General features: G+C 49.7%; 1 protein-coding gene across 5 annotated transcripts in view; it reads right to left on the bottom strand.

Moving 5' to 3' along the window:
* The window catches only part of CYFIP2 (cytoplasmic FMR1 interacting protein 2), a 53,507-nt gene extending 44,662 nt beyond the window's left edge, over window positions 1-8,845 (bottom strand). For 3 of the 5 annotated variants that reach the window (XM_065029696.1, XM_065029697.1, XM_065029693.1), the window contains exons 1-2: window positions 8,670-8,845; window positions 1,650-1,790 (exon numbers count right to left, since the gene is read on the bottom strand). In XM_065029696.1, the coding sequence (XP_064885768.1) occupies window positions 1,650-1,766 (117 nt within the window). In that variant the 5' untranslated portion in view covers window positions 1,767-1,790; window positions 8,670-8,845. Of the gene's footprint in view, window positions 1-1,649; window positions 1,791-1,945; window positions 1,969-2,467; window positions 2,490-8,669 lie in introns of those variants that run through there. The other 2 variants (XM_065029694.1, XM_065029695.1) reach the window with 2 other exon arrangements.
* Window positions 8,846-12,343: the final 3,498 nt, after the last annotated feature.

A 12,343-nucleotide genomic window follows, 5' to 3' on the forward strand; every position in this document is an offset into this window, starting at 1 on the left:
TTTGTGGCCTGGCTGCTAGGGGAAGACCACATCCTGTCAGCAGGAATTGCAAAGAATAAACACACAGAAAGGGCAGGGAATGTGATGTCTGGAAAACATAAATACGAAAGTCGGTACTCATCTAGACACTATTATCAGCATTAGTGTTGCTCTTGCAAGCAGATGCTTCGGGAGGAACAGTTGTTTAGGTCTGTTTAGGAACTGCTTTGGGTCAAGACAGGGGACTAAGAAAGTGCAGAGCAAGGGGGGGATGAAAAAAGCAGCTCCTCAGCCTCTCTGCACCAAGTGCCCATTCACATGCTCTTCACTTGGGTCATCTCCTCTGCGAAGGCTGGCTGATTGTACCTGCTGCAGGGCAGAGAGTACAGAAGTCCGAGGCACTCAGAGCCGCTCCTTGCAGTAACGTTAGCATCACAGTGACCATGCTCACCTCAATAACTGCTTTCCTGAGTAGGAAGCCTGGAACACAAACCTATGGCCGCAGAGCAACTCTTCTCAGTGCCTCCAGGACATCACATGTGACTAATGTGACACCAAAAGCTGAGGCTGCATATGCATTTCTGGCTAGCAGGAGAGAGGGCTACACACAAACCAGGTACGAAGAGGAAATAGGCTTGGCCAGTACCTCTAGATGCAGTTTAGAGAGGGTTTTTAGGCCCAGCTGTGTGCACACACTTGTGGCCCTGACAGGAGGCTGCACCCTGATCCCTTCACAGAATACAAGACAGGAAAGAATAAAAAGGTTTTAAAGAAGCGACATGCAAAAAGGATATCAAGATTTTTCCAGGGAGAGCTGAAATCTGAGCAGCCCAGAACTGCCTTTGGGTCTGATAACCTGTAGAGATACCAACGCTACTGAATGTGCCCACAGCCTGACCTGCTGAAAAGATACTGTAATTTCAGACCCCTGTGTACATGGCGTGGCAATCACTGTACGGGTGTGTTTATACACTGCCATGGGTAAGTCGGCAATTCAGGAGCAGCAGGATGGAGAAAGTAACCCACATTATATTTAACCCTGGGTGTGTGCTATAGGGCAGGGTGTGGTGGCCAAGCAGCTGAGGCATCCTGCTGCGGATCCAAAAGCAGGAGGTTGAGCCTTGCCCTGGGCTTATGCCAAGCTTTGCTTGGTCAATGCAGCTGCATCTAAATCTGTGGTTATTCAAGGCAGAGAAGCAACGGTAGCGACTGCCCGCCCTTGCATGCCATCAGCTCCCCAGACCAGCAGCTCCAGCTGTGTGAGCAGCACAGACCGGCCAAGTCAGGCAGAACTTTCATTTTGATCTGTTTAGCTGCACACACTATAAAAAGGAAGCACAGAAATATGTGCACAATAAAACATCACTGAGAACTTTCTGCTGTTATCACAAATCTTATATCCTGCTTCTTACCCATTCATGCACTCTGGTCCTCATTTTTAACTTCCCTATGTCTTGCTCAGCCTTAAAGATCCCTTTCAGTAATCTCTAGCACTTTCCTTTTAAAACCTTTGGGAATAGATTTGTGGCTAGATCTGTTCTCAACATTTCCTGAAAGATGGTGAACCCACGATGTTTTCAGCTGCTTCTCACAGCACCATGTGCCTCTGTGCTTTGCATGAGCTACCAGAACAAGCCCCCTGCCCCACCACCTCTGGGAGCTGACGGTACCTGGTACATGATGGAGGATGGAGGTGGTTCGATGCATGGCTGCTGGTCTGGCAGAGGCAGCTCCTCCAGCAAGTCCACGTTGGACAAGGCATCCTCCAGCGTGACGTGAGTGGTCATGGTTCTGGATGTTCAGTTTCCACACTAAATCCAAAGGAAAAGAGAGGGTGATAGACAGACAGACAGCAGCCAGAAGACTGAGGGGGAAAGAGCTGAAAGACAAAACCAGAACCACGACTGGTTGGTTCTGTAGGAGACATGATCCCGGTTTATCTTGTTTTCTTGTGTATTTAACCTACACCTCTATGTCATCTCTCCTTCTGTGATTCAGCAGGAGAGTAGAAATGCAGAATAAGAGGAACACAACTACCCACCCTCTGCTTAACTCTATGCAAAACTGCTCAAGACAGAGAACAGCTGGGTGCTGCACTGCAGCTTTAGCAGCACCAAGTAAAAGTGTGTGCGCTCTGAAATGCAAAGCGGCATTATCAAAAATATCTCTTGAAACAGCACGATTAGAAACGTATGACTGGTGCTGGCACTCACATGCTCTCCTTCTCACACACATGAACAGCGCTGGAAACTGTAAACAACAAATTGCATTCTCAAAGTTGACCTGGAAAGGATCGAGCGCTGCGCAGGCAGACTGGGGCACCACGAGCAGCAAATAAAGAACTTGCTGTTAAAATAATTCCCCTGTTTTTATCACACATGTGGTGTCCCCTGCCCAGTCCCGGTCTGCCATGGAGCTGCCAATGGTGCCAATTGCACATAAGATAAAAAGCAAAGGGGAATGTTTCTGAACACTCACTGGCACTTACCTAACGGCAACCCCAGGACAAACCTCTCTGTCCTTCAGCTCCTTGGCCATTGACCTTTGCTGCAGGAGCACGAGCATGGAGGGACGGCTGCTGTCACCCAGGCTGAGCGCTGGTACAACCACAGCCACGAGGCTTCCCCAGTTAATACCTAATCCATGTGCAACAGCTGCAGCTGACCTAGAGCTTCTGTCTCCTAGAAAAACACCCCGCTGCGTTTAAACATTTGCAGAGAGAGAACTCGCTTTAAATACTGACATGTCATTCGATTAGCAAATCAGCCCCCTCAGTGCTTTTTTCCCCACTCAGAGCTTGTCTAGTTTCAAATGTGAGCCATCGAGTTTTACCCTCTAATCTGCAAGACAGGAGAACTCTCTGTTACCAAAGTTCTTGTGAAGATCCTCTGCCATTTCAGTAAAACACCCTGCAACCTCTGCTTTGGCTCAGGCAAGTGGACGGAGCTCTTGGCCTGCCTCGTTATAGAGAATAATTTCCAATCCTTTAATCGCCTCTTTGGCTTTTCTCCAAGCTTGATCCAATTTTGCAACTTTTTGCCAAAGCAGGGATGCTGTAGCTGGACACAGGGCTCCAGCAGCGTCTGCACAAGTGCCAGACAGGTACAACAGCAATGTAGGTTCCCTCCTTGCATAGTCACACCAGTTCCTTTGGTCGCCAAGAGCAGCTCCATAGGTGCTCATATTCAGCCGATTATCTGCCACAAATCCCTCAGGTCCTTTTTTTTTTTAAATTGAGTCAGTGTTTCCAAGAACATGAGTTTGCTTTAACCTTTCCAGCACTGGGAGCATAGAAGGACAATCGCTTCGGGATGTCCACAGACAGACACGGGTGCACCCAGCAAGGCCCACGGCCAAGGGGGCTGCACACTGTGTCTTCGTGTTGAGTGATGAGAGGGACGAGTCTGCTCCTATGCCTTTTATCATCGTTGCTGCACGCACACATGGGCTGCAAAGATACGTATGAGCCTGGTAAAATGCATTCCACCTCCACAAATGCCTCTCCAAGGTACCAGGGAGCTGCAAAACAGGCTTGGTGATACCTGCAGCTGAAGCACCATGAAATAAGTGTCTGGAGAAAATCTCAAGCAGCCTCTTCTTTACATGCTCGAATTTCTGTTTGCTGCTTTACCCCTTTTTGCTAAAATGGTTTCCTGTTACAAATTGTAGCAACTGTCAAAACCAGACATTACATCCCAGCAGCCGCAGGCAGAAGCAGCTTCCTCTCCACCCATGAGCAGCGGGTGCTGTGTGAGTGGCTCAGCTCGCCCAGCCCCACAGAATGTCCGCAGCTGCCCAGCTCTCCACCATCCTCCAGTGGCGCAAGGCTCCCCTCTGGACCCCAGCACAACATCCCTGGTACTCACACATGCTTCATTACAAACTTCAGGCTTGGGAGGACAAAAACCTTCCATTTCACAGCTTTAAGGACTGTGGCTATTTATCTGGACTCACTTCTCATCTTTCTGTACGTCAGACTCTGTGGCCATTTGTGCAAAGTGCTGGCAGTCTGCTGTAATCAAAGACATTTCCCCAATAACCCTGTGACACCCAAAGCACTCAGCAACTCAAGGGAAAAAAATTATTGCTGCTGTTCGTCCATACCAGGAGATGTTTGTTCAGCTCTGAAGTGGTCAGGCAGTTGGACTAGATGATCATTGTAGGTCCCTTCCAACTGAAAATATTCTATTATTCTATTCTATTCTATTCTATTCTATTCTATTCTATTCTATTCTATTCCATTCCATTCCATTCTATTCTGTCACAAATACAGCATCAGGGTACTGCTGTGCCAGGGAGCACACAAATAAGAGTTACTGCCCCAAAGAACTTGCACTCAAATAGAGGAAGAGAGGTAGACTGTAAAAATATATGAACAGAAAAGGAAGCATCAAGCACTAGTTAGCAAGCAGTACAATCAGCTGGCAGCCCACCCCAAGATTTGCCATCGCTGAGCAGAGTGTGAGAATCTGGATGCAGATGGAAAAACTTCACAGACTTTATAGGTTTAACAGAGGAGTCTTTATAGGGACTCCCAATTTCAAGTCTACGTTTTCTTAAGCCCAAGAGCAAAACCAGTGGAGGCTACAGAGAAAACCGTGGTTTGGCAGGACTTCTGGCTCTCATGCCTGTAGCACACTGCGACAGACAGCAACCTCACAGCCAGAGTGCACGATGGAGCCACCACTGGTCCAGGGCTGGCAGACGTGGATCCTCAACCCAGACCATCCATGGAGGAGCAACCTTGAGCAATCCCCCACCTGCCTGTGCCTTGGCCCCTTGCCTGCTCCTTGGGGTGGCTGTAGGGCTGGCGGGGACCCTGCTCTTAGTTGGGGTCACCACCAGTGGTAAGCATCTACCAGCCAGAGGTGGTGTGTGCTGGTACAAAGGCTGGGGAAGGCTCTGAAGGCATCAGTGATTGCTTGGCCCAGACCACGGGGTGCTGTGTGACGTCTGCCCACCATGGGGATTGCCCAGGAGAGCAGAAAGGGGAAATTCTGCTGCCACAGACCCACGCTGCGCTCCCTCACCTTCCCACAACAAGGTTTCTAATACAAACGTGCTGGGGCTGCTCAGGAGGGGGGCAGCTGTCAGGTAACATGGCAGTGACCAAGCAGCTCCAGCCCAGGGAAGACAGGCATCCCTGAGGACACTCATCAAGAAGTCCTCATTAAGCCTTAACCACCATCCACCACCTGGGCCTCTGGGCAGAGGCAGCTTCACTGGGAAGCGGAGAGTCAGCCCAAGTCGCTGGTTTGCTGACGGTGCTTGGGGGCATGTGGCCATGGGGCTGGGGGCTGCACCGCTGGGGAGCAGCACAGCAGCCTGCCCAGGAATGGGGCTATTTTGCTGCAGTAACGTGCACAGCAGGGCAGGGCTTCCCCTCGCACACAGGAAGCATATCCTGCCTGTGTGGATGCGAATGCAGCCGCGCTGGCTGCTGGGAGCCATCTCACAAAACTGCTTTCTTCTCCATATCCCACTGCGGGTCAGAGAAGCCAAAGTCCCTCTGGTCCTACGTGTTTTGACAAAACTGAACATAAGCCTGGCAGGAGCCAACCCCACCCCAGTGAAACCCCAGAGAGCTGACTATCTATTCCACTAATGAGCAGCAGTGCTAACAAGTGCTGCCCACACCTCCTACCCATCTGCTGCAGAAACTTCCTCTCCTCATCCCACATGTCAATCGCAACCCCTCTGGACATCCCTTATATCTTCTAAAGCCAAATGACCACACTTCTCCACCAACCCAAGGCAGATATTAAGAGTTCCCAAAATGGTGATTCTGCTGTGGCAGCTTCCTGGGAGCCAGATTTAACAGACAGCATAGGAAAGCTTTGAGGACTGAGGATGGACTTTCTAGATGTCTGCACTTGCAGGGTAGGTCCTACCTTCCTCACCTAAATGCTTGCCCAGAAGTATCAGTGCAATATCATCCTCTTTGCAGCAAGAGGAACAAAGACGGCTTTATTGTTAGAGCAGCTTGGAGGAACAAAGGAAGACTTTTAAAAGCGGGGCCATAATGAATATGTTGCATGCATGTGCACTCGGCTTCGAAGCTGCACAGCTGATAGCTCTGGGGAAGTGGCATGGACTGTTTGGGTTTTTCAGCTCACCTGCTCCTACAGCAGACGTTCATGTTGGAGCTGCAGTAGCTACCAAAAGCAGGAAAGGAGGCAAGAAAAAAAGGGAATTGCCCAGGAGATTGGCAGCAGGACAGGATTCAAGCACTGGAAGCCTGGGGTGAGACAAGCAGCAAAATAACTTTTGCTGGGGAAATGGCAATGTGGAGAAGGACAAACTTCTGCTGGTTGCTTCCTGATGATCTGGGATTCTCCTCCAGCTCTGCTGCCCAGTACCTGGGTAACCTGAGAAAGTCAACTTATTTTTGTCCTGTGATAGTGCTTCTCCCTCTTAATCCAAAATAGCATCTACCCTGTGGTCAGGAACTATCCTGGCCCAACAAGTACCCCATCAGACTGACGTCTCAGGTGCATAAAAGCAAAGCATTTCTGGTACCCACTGTCTCACAGCAATAGGAGGATAAATGCTCCTGGCCATCAATGTATTTTTAGTCAAGAAGAATAACTTCACGGCACAAAAACTTAATTTGACTGTTGCCTAAAATGTAAGGGATTAAAGTCCCCTGTGTTTTAGCATTCATGTCATCAACTCCTTCTCATATGCTATAAGAATTCATTGTAATTGCAGCCACCACCACAGTCAGAAGGTTCTTTGCAGGAGCAAATAAACACAGCCAGGAGAAGTGAGCCTGGCAGAGCTGAGCTCCTGTCCTACACTGACACAGATGTTAATTACCATGAAATTACCCCTCCCATTAAAAAAGGAAGCCAAACTGTACAACTCCTGAAGCTGTTTTTCTGTATCTACGTTTTCTTCCGTTCCATTAGGGCTGAGTTCCAGGCATTTACATCGTCCTTGTCTCTCAGCAACATAATTATTTGAAATGTATTTCTCTTAGAATAACTTTATCCTTGTGGTTTTGTTTGGTTGGTTTTTGTTTTGTGGTGGTTTTTGTGTTTGTTTGATTTGGGTTTTGTTTTGTTTTCGTTGGTTGGTTTTTATTTGTTTGGTTTTTTGTTTGGGTTATTTTCTGGTGCCAAAGAAAGGGGCAAAGAAGGAGGCAGGTATAGGAAGCCACATCTCCCATATAGTTGAGAAATTTAGTGCATGTTCACAAGCAACCCCATTGCTGGCAGCTGAAGCGCTTCTTGGGAAATTAAATCATATAGGACAGCATTGTTAATAGTTGGCCAATTATTGATCTTCCAAAAACGATCTTCCTATTTTTCATGCAAATATGATAACTGTTAATAAAACCCTTATCATGAAATCAGCACATAGCTTGCTTTGCTCAAGAGACCCTGGTTAGAAAACGGAAGATTTTTCCATATTCCTCAGGCTTAACTGTACAGACAAAATAATTATCCTTTGCAAGGAATTATCCCAGAATTATACAGCTGTGGCAGACACTAAAATACCGGGCTAGTCACCCATCTCAGTGACTAACCCTAGACAACTGTCATCATGCAAAACATGAGGGTGCTTTTTCTTTTGGTGTCTGTGCAGGGCAGGAGGAATGCAGAGGGTTTAGCGACTCAGCCTGATTCTAGGAAACCTTTGTGATCCAAACCCCGCAGTCAGGAAGCCCCCATGGAAAGTGGCAGATGGTGAAGAGGGACAAGCTCTGCTGCTGGCAGTGTCCTCTGACAGCACACACAACCCTCACCCTTCCCCCTTCTCCAAACAACCCTGAGCAGGCAGGCAGGTTTTAGTACGTGACTCTTTCTCCTTTCCTCATTCCTTCCTGGTCGTTCTGACCCACGGAAATTTCCTGCAGAATCCATCCACTGCTCCCCAGGTGGGATGTGGCTGGCACCACGCATTTCCAGCATCCTCGGGTGGAAAGTTCAATACAAAGAAACCCTGCCCGGGGCGCCCCTTGCTCCCGAATGGGCTCAAGCAGCGCAAACCCCGCGGTTCTGGAAGGGAAGGGTTTCGCCAACTCCAACCGACGCCAAAGCACGAACCCGCGGGCGCAGCTCCAGCCCACCGCTCCCAACCCCGGCACAGACCGCGGCGCGTCCCCCTTCTCCCCAAGGACACCATTTTTTCGCCTTACGGGTGATTCGGGCGCTGGCCGCGACTCCCCGCCGAGGCCACCTCCAGCCCCCGGCCCGGCGCTGCCGCTCCTCCATATCCTCCATCCCCATCCTCCCCATCCTCCCTGCGCCAAGCATCGCCGCGACCCTTAGCGCTGCCCTTGCTGCCCGCGGCACGGCCTGCAGCACCCGCCGGGCCCGGGGCTCGGTTCCTGTTCCCTCCTGGGGACGCGGAGCCGGGATGCAAGGGGGAGAAGGGGATTTGCGTTATTTCCCCCGCCCCCCCCCCGGCGCCTTGCAGTGGCTGCGGAGAGGCTGAATGCTGCAGGTAGCTCTAAGCATTGTGGGATACATCCCCGCACATCCCGGCCCAGCCGGGCCTCCCGCCTTCTCTCTGCCCCGGAGCGGCAGCACCTGCCCCGCCGCTGCCCCCCGCCATCCCCCCTGCACCCGCTCGGAGCGGCCCGGGGAGCACCGGGCTCGGCGGCGGCGGGCGCAGCCGCGGGGAGGGGATGAAGGAGGCGGGTGAGGCCGCGCAGCCCCCGCGCCCACCCCCGCCCCGCTCACCTGGCGCTCCGCGGGGTGCGATGCTCCGCGCCGCGGGATGCTCCGCGCCGCCCGCACAAAGAGCAGGAAATGGCTGCAGCAAGTGCACTTCCGCGGCTCTCCGCCGGCCCCTCCGCACGGCGGCGGGGGGAGCCCCGGCCCCCGCCGCGGGAAGGGGCTGGAGCCGTGCGGGCGGCTCCTCCCCCGGGCAGAGCGGGGGATGCGCAGCGGGGCCGGGGGCTGCATCCCCCCCACGGCGGGGCTCGGGGCTGCAGGCTGCGGCTGCTCCGCTGGGGCAGGCGGGGCTGGCGGCGGTGCGGAGCCGGCGGGCTACCCGGGGGAAAGGGGGAAGGTCACCAATCCCCTCCGGCTGCAGGGAGGGGACAGGGCCGGGGGCGGCTGCCGCAGCCCCCCGGAGACCCGACGCTACGTTAGCACGTTTGGGTCCCTGAGAAGGCAAGGACCTGGCGGGATTTCCCATCTCACTGCTGCTGAATCTCAGCTATTCAGCCTTTCTTCCCCTCTGAGGACCTGTACCATCGCTAGGTTTTACCTACCATTTTAACAAAATCCCTGTTTACAGAATACATATGAAGCTTTGGATCACTGAGCATGTAAGGAAGCAAAACCAGAAGGCAATGCCTTTGCTCAGAGCTCCAAGCCTTTTCTGACTCAGCATCGTATCCGAAAGATCTTCCTTTCGGCATCTGGCGTTTCTTCAGGCACACTTCTTTCCAGTCCTTCTGCTCATGCTTCTTTTTAAAGCTCCAATACAGCTCTTCAGATCTGCTGTGAAATCCAAACTGGATGGACTTCTTACAGCTTTCACAGGAACATCACCTCACAGTGAGGTGATAGAAACCCTGTGCAGGGCCTTCATTCATTTTTCTGCAGATTTTTTTTTTTTTTATATGCATTGATGGATAGCCGAGGACTGTTGAAAGTGTAGATATAGGTCTAGATATATTTCCTTGGTGGCCCTAGCTGTGTCACTTTCCTGAGCACCAGCCTATGCTAAAAATGCACTGCCACACTGCCATCCATCCTGTCCTGGATTAGTGACCACTCCTGATTCCTTCAAGACTTCTGCTCTGTTGTCCATGCCAGTGTGGGGCTGAGCTTGCTCCCCATGGTTGTATGTTGGCTCAGCAGGGAAGCTTTGACACCAGCTTTACACCATAGTGCTCCTCCTACTATAGGTTGAATGGTTGCCATGGGCTGAGAGCATCAGGGTCTGCAAACCACAAAACCAGCAAGACAGACTTAGAAAAAAATCTTTGTTTTAATAAACAGAGCACACCTGAAAAGAATACATTGATAGCATCACTCAGAGTAGCCTCTCTCTTTTTTCCCCTGCATGGCATTTCTTCTCTCTCACCTTTGATCGGAACATTTTGTAGCCATCATTCCTCTTTTTACTATTTATTGCTTGTCAGAAAAAAATCAGTAAGTAAGCATCATTACTGCAGATCCAAAAGATTTAGCAGCTAATATTGCTATGGGGCTCTGGGTGAAACAAGGTCAGTTCAAGAAAAATGTGACAGTAAAACCTGGTGTGGACTTCTTTTGTGTGTGTGTGTGTAGTTTAACCTGCTCCCATTATCAGCCAGGCTCAGGGCAGTGGGAATTCCATGAATGTTATGATATTATTTTTATTTTCTAGATGGTATTGTCTTCAGTTGTAGAATAATAGAATGAGCTTCTCTGCATTTGTCCTGCAGATCTCTTTGCAGGCTAGGAAGAACGGCAGCATGGGCAGGAGTGTGTGCACCAGCTGGTTATGTGTGGAGGGGAGAGATAATTTGATGGTGAGCTGGTCTGAACAGAAGAATACACACAAATCTGAAGTGGCTGCCAAGTGAGATTTAGTGAGCCATTCACCTGAATCCTGCCAGGCTGACAAGCACAGCATTCAGAAAGGGCAAAGCCAAACATCATCTAGAAACACATTCATTAAGAAGTGTTTCAGGAAATTCTAGATTTTTTCACTCCTGATTTTAAGGTAATTATCCACTGGAACAAGCACCCACAACTGCCAGGGTGACCAGCACATGCCCAGGAAAGAGCTATTCATGGCTAACGCTGCTGCACTCCAGCCCTTGGTCTCCACTGAAAAGCATCAGCTGCTCTTTCTAGATGAGGCTGCTGCTTGGCTGCCTTTCCTATCTGGAGCACCAGCCTGGCTGTGCCAGCGTTTGGCCACCCCAGCAGCAGGTCAGGGACATGCTGGGACAGCGCTCTGGGCCTCGCCTCTGGCCAGATGTGCAATGTAGGCAGAGCTGTGCACCCACCGCCTCTGATAACCAGCAAGGAAAGGTAGGGACAAGCATAAACTCCCACCCTACTGCAGATCAGCTAAGCAAAAAGCATAAAATTGGCAAAGGTGGAATGGTTTAAACATTCAGCACATTGCAAATACTTTCCAAGGACACAGGGAAGGGGTATTCAGAGAAGGGTCATTCACTTTGCAGCAAGAGGCAGCTGACATTCTCACCTCTACTTTGTGGTGAACATCTACAGTTAAGCCACACTAAGGGCACAAGCCAAAACTTGCCATAGAAGCTGCTAAGGTGGGAGAATACTGTGTTACAGTGGGTTAATATCATGACATTATCACAGCATGGCCTTTTGAGATTCATGAAATCTCCTGCAAATAATAGTGGGAAAACACTCTTTGGGAGCACTCATATGTCATTACCCCCATTTCATGAAGATTCAGAGAATTTAGTGCCACCGCAATGCATGTTTAGATGTAGAAATTTACGTGTCCCTATAGCAAATTACCCAATTTGCAGAGATTATGAATACTTCCTACCCCCAATAAACCCAGCACATAGTCTAATATCTGGGAATGGACATATTTCAGAAAGCCAGAAGAAACCTTTTTTGTTCTTGGTGGGGAGGATTCGGAGGAAGAGCAAGCTGTATGATTACAAGAGTATAAGGATGGCTTTTGCATTTTTGCTAACATAGTGAAACCCACAGTTGGGACTCAGCAATTTTATTGTTTGTAAAAATACGTATTGTGTACATAGAAATACTGCAAAAGAAAACTGAACATAAAACATCACAATATTATTTTGTGCAACATTCTATAACTAATAAATATTACACTTATCCAAATATAAATATAATCTCAGAAACATTACCTAGCAGAGCAATACTGCTGCTACTTAATAGCAACCTCCTTAAGCTTGATAGACCCCTGGTTCCTCCCAGGCTGGAGGGACAGCAAGCCAGAAGCTGAACTTTGTGAGCCTGCAGATATCCCTGCCATAGCGTCTGTGCTCGTGGAAGAATTGTTTCAGAGTATCCTGTGGTTATAAGGATTGTCTAAGTGCAATTGAGAGGGGGAGAAAATAGGGTTATGGCCAGATGTCCTCAAATTTAACTGTAGATGTGCAGTCTAACATGGTTGGGGCTACTGAAAACTTCACTGCCTAAATGCCCAATTCAGCATCACCAGCATGTGACAACAGGCTAACGCAGAGTAAAGGGTAAGAAGGATGAAGAGAAACTTAGCTTAAATTCACTGTAGGCAAAAATTCAACATCTGTTTATAGATGCTCACATTCCATACATTGGTTCAGACTACCTAGAGATTTTGGTGCCAATCCTGATTGGAAGGTAGCACTCTGATCCTGCATTGAGGATTGACAACCTTTGGTGTGAATGTTAGGATTCTCCTTGCCTGG

Source organism: Columba livia, chromosome 14 (assembly GCF_036013475.1).
Source record: "Columba livia isolate bColLiv1 breed racing homer chromosome 14, bColLiv1.pat.W.v2, whole genome shotgun sequence".
In the NCBI taxonomy this organism is placed as follows: Eukaryota; Metazoa; Chordata; class Aves; order Columbiformes; family Columbidae; genus Columba; species Columba livia.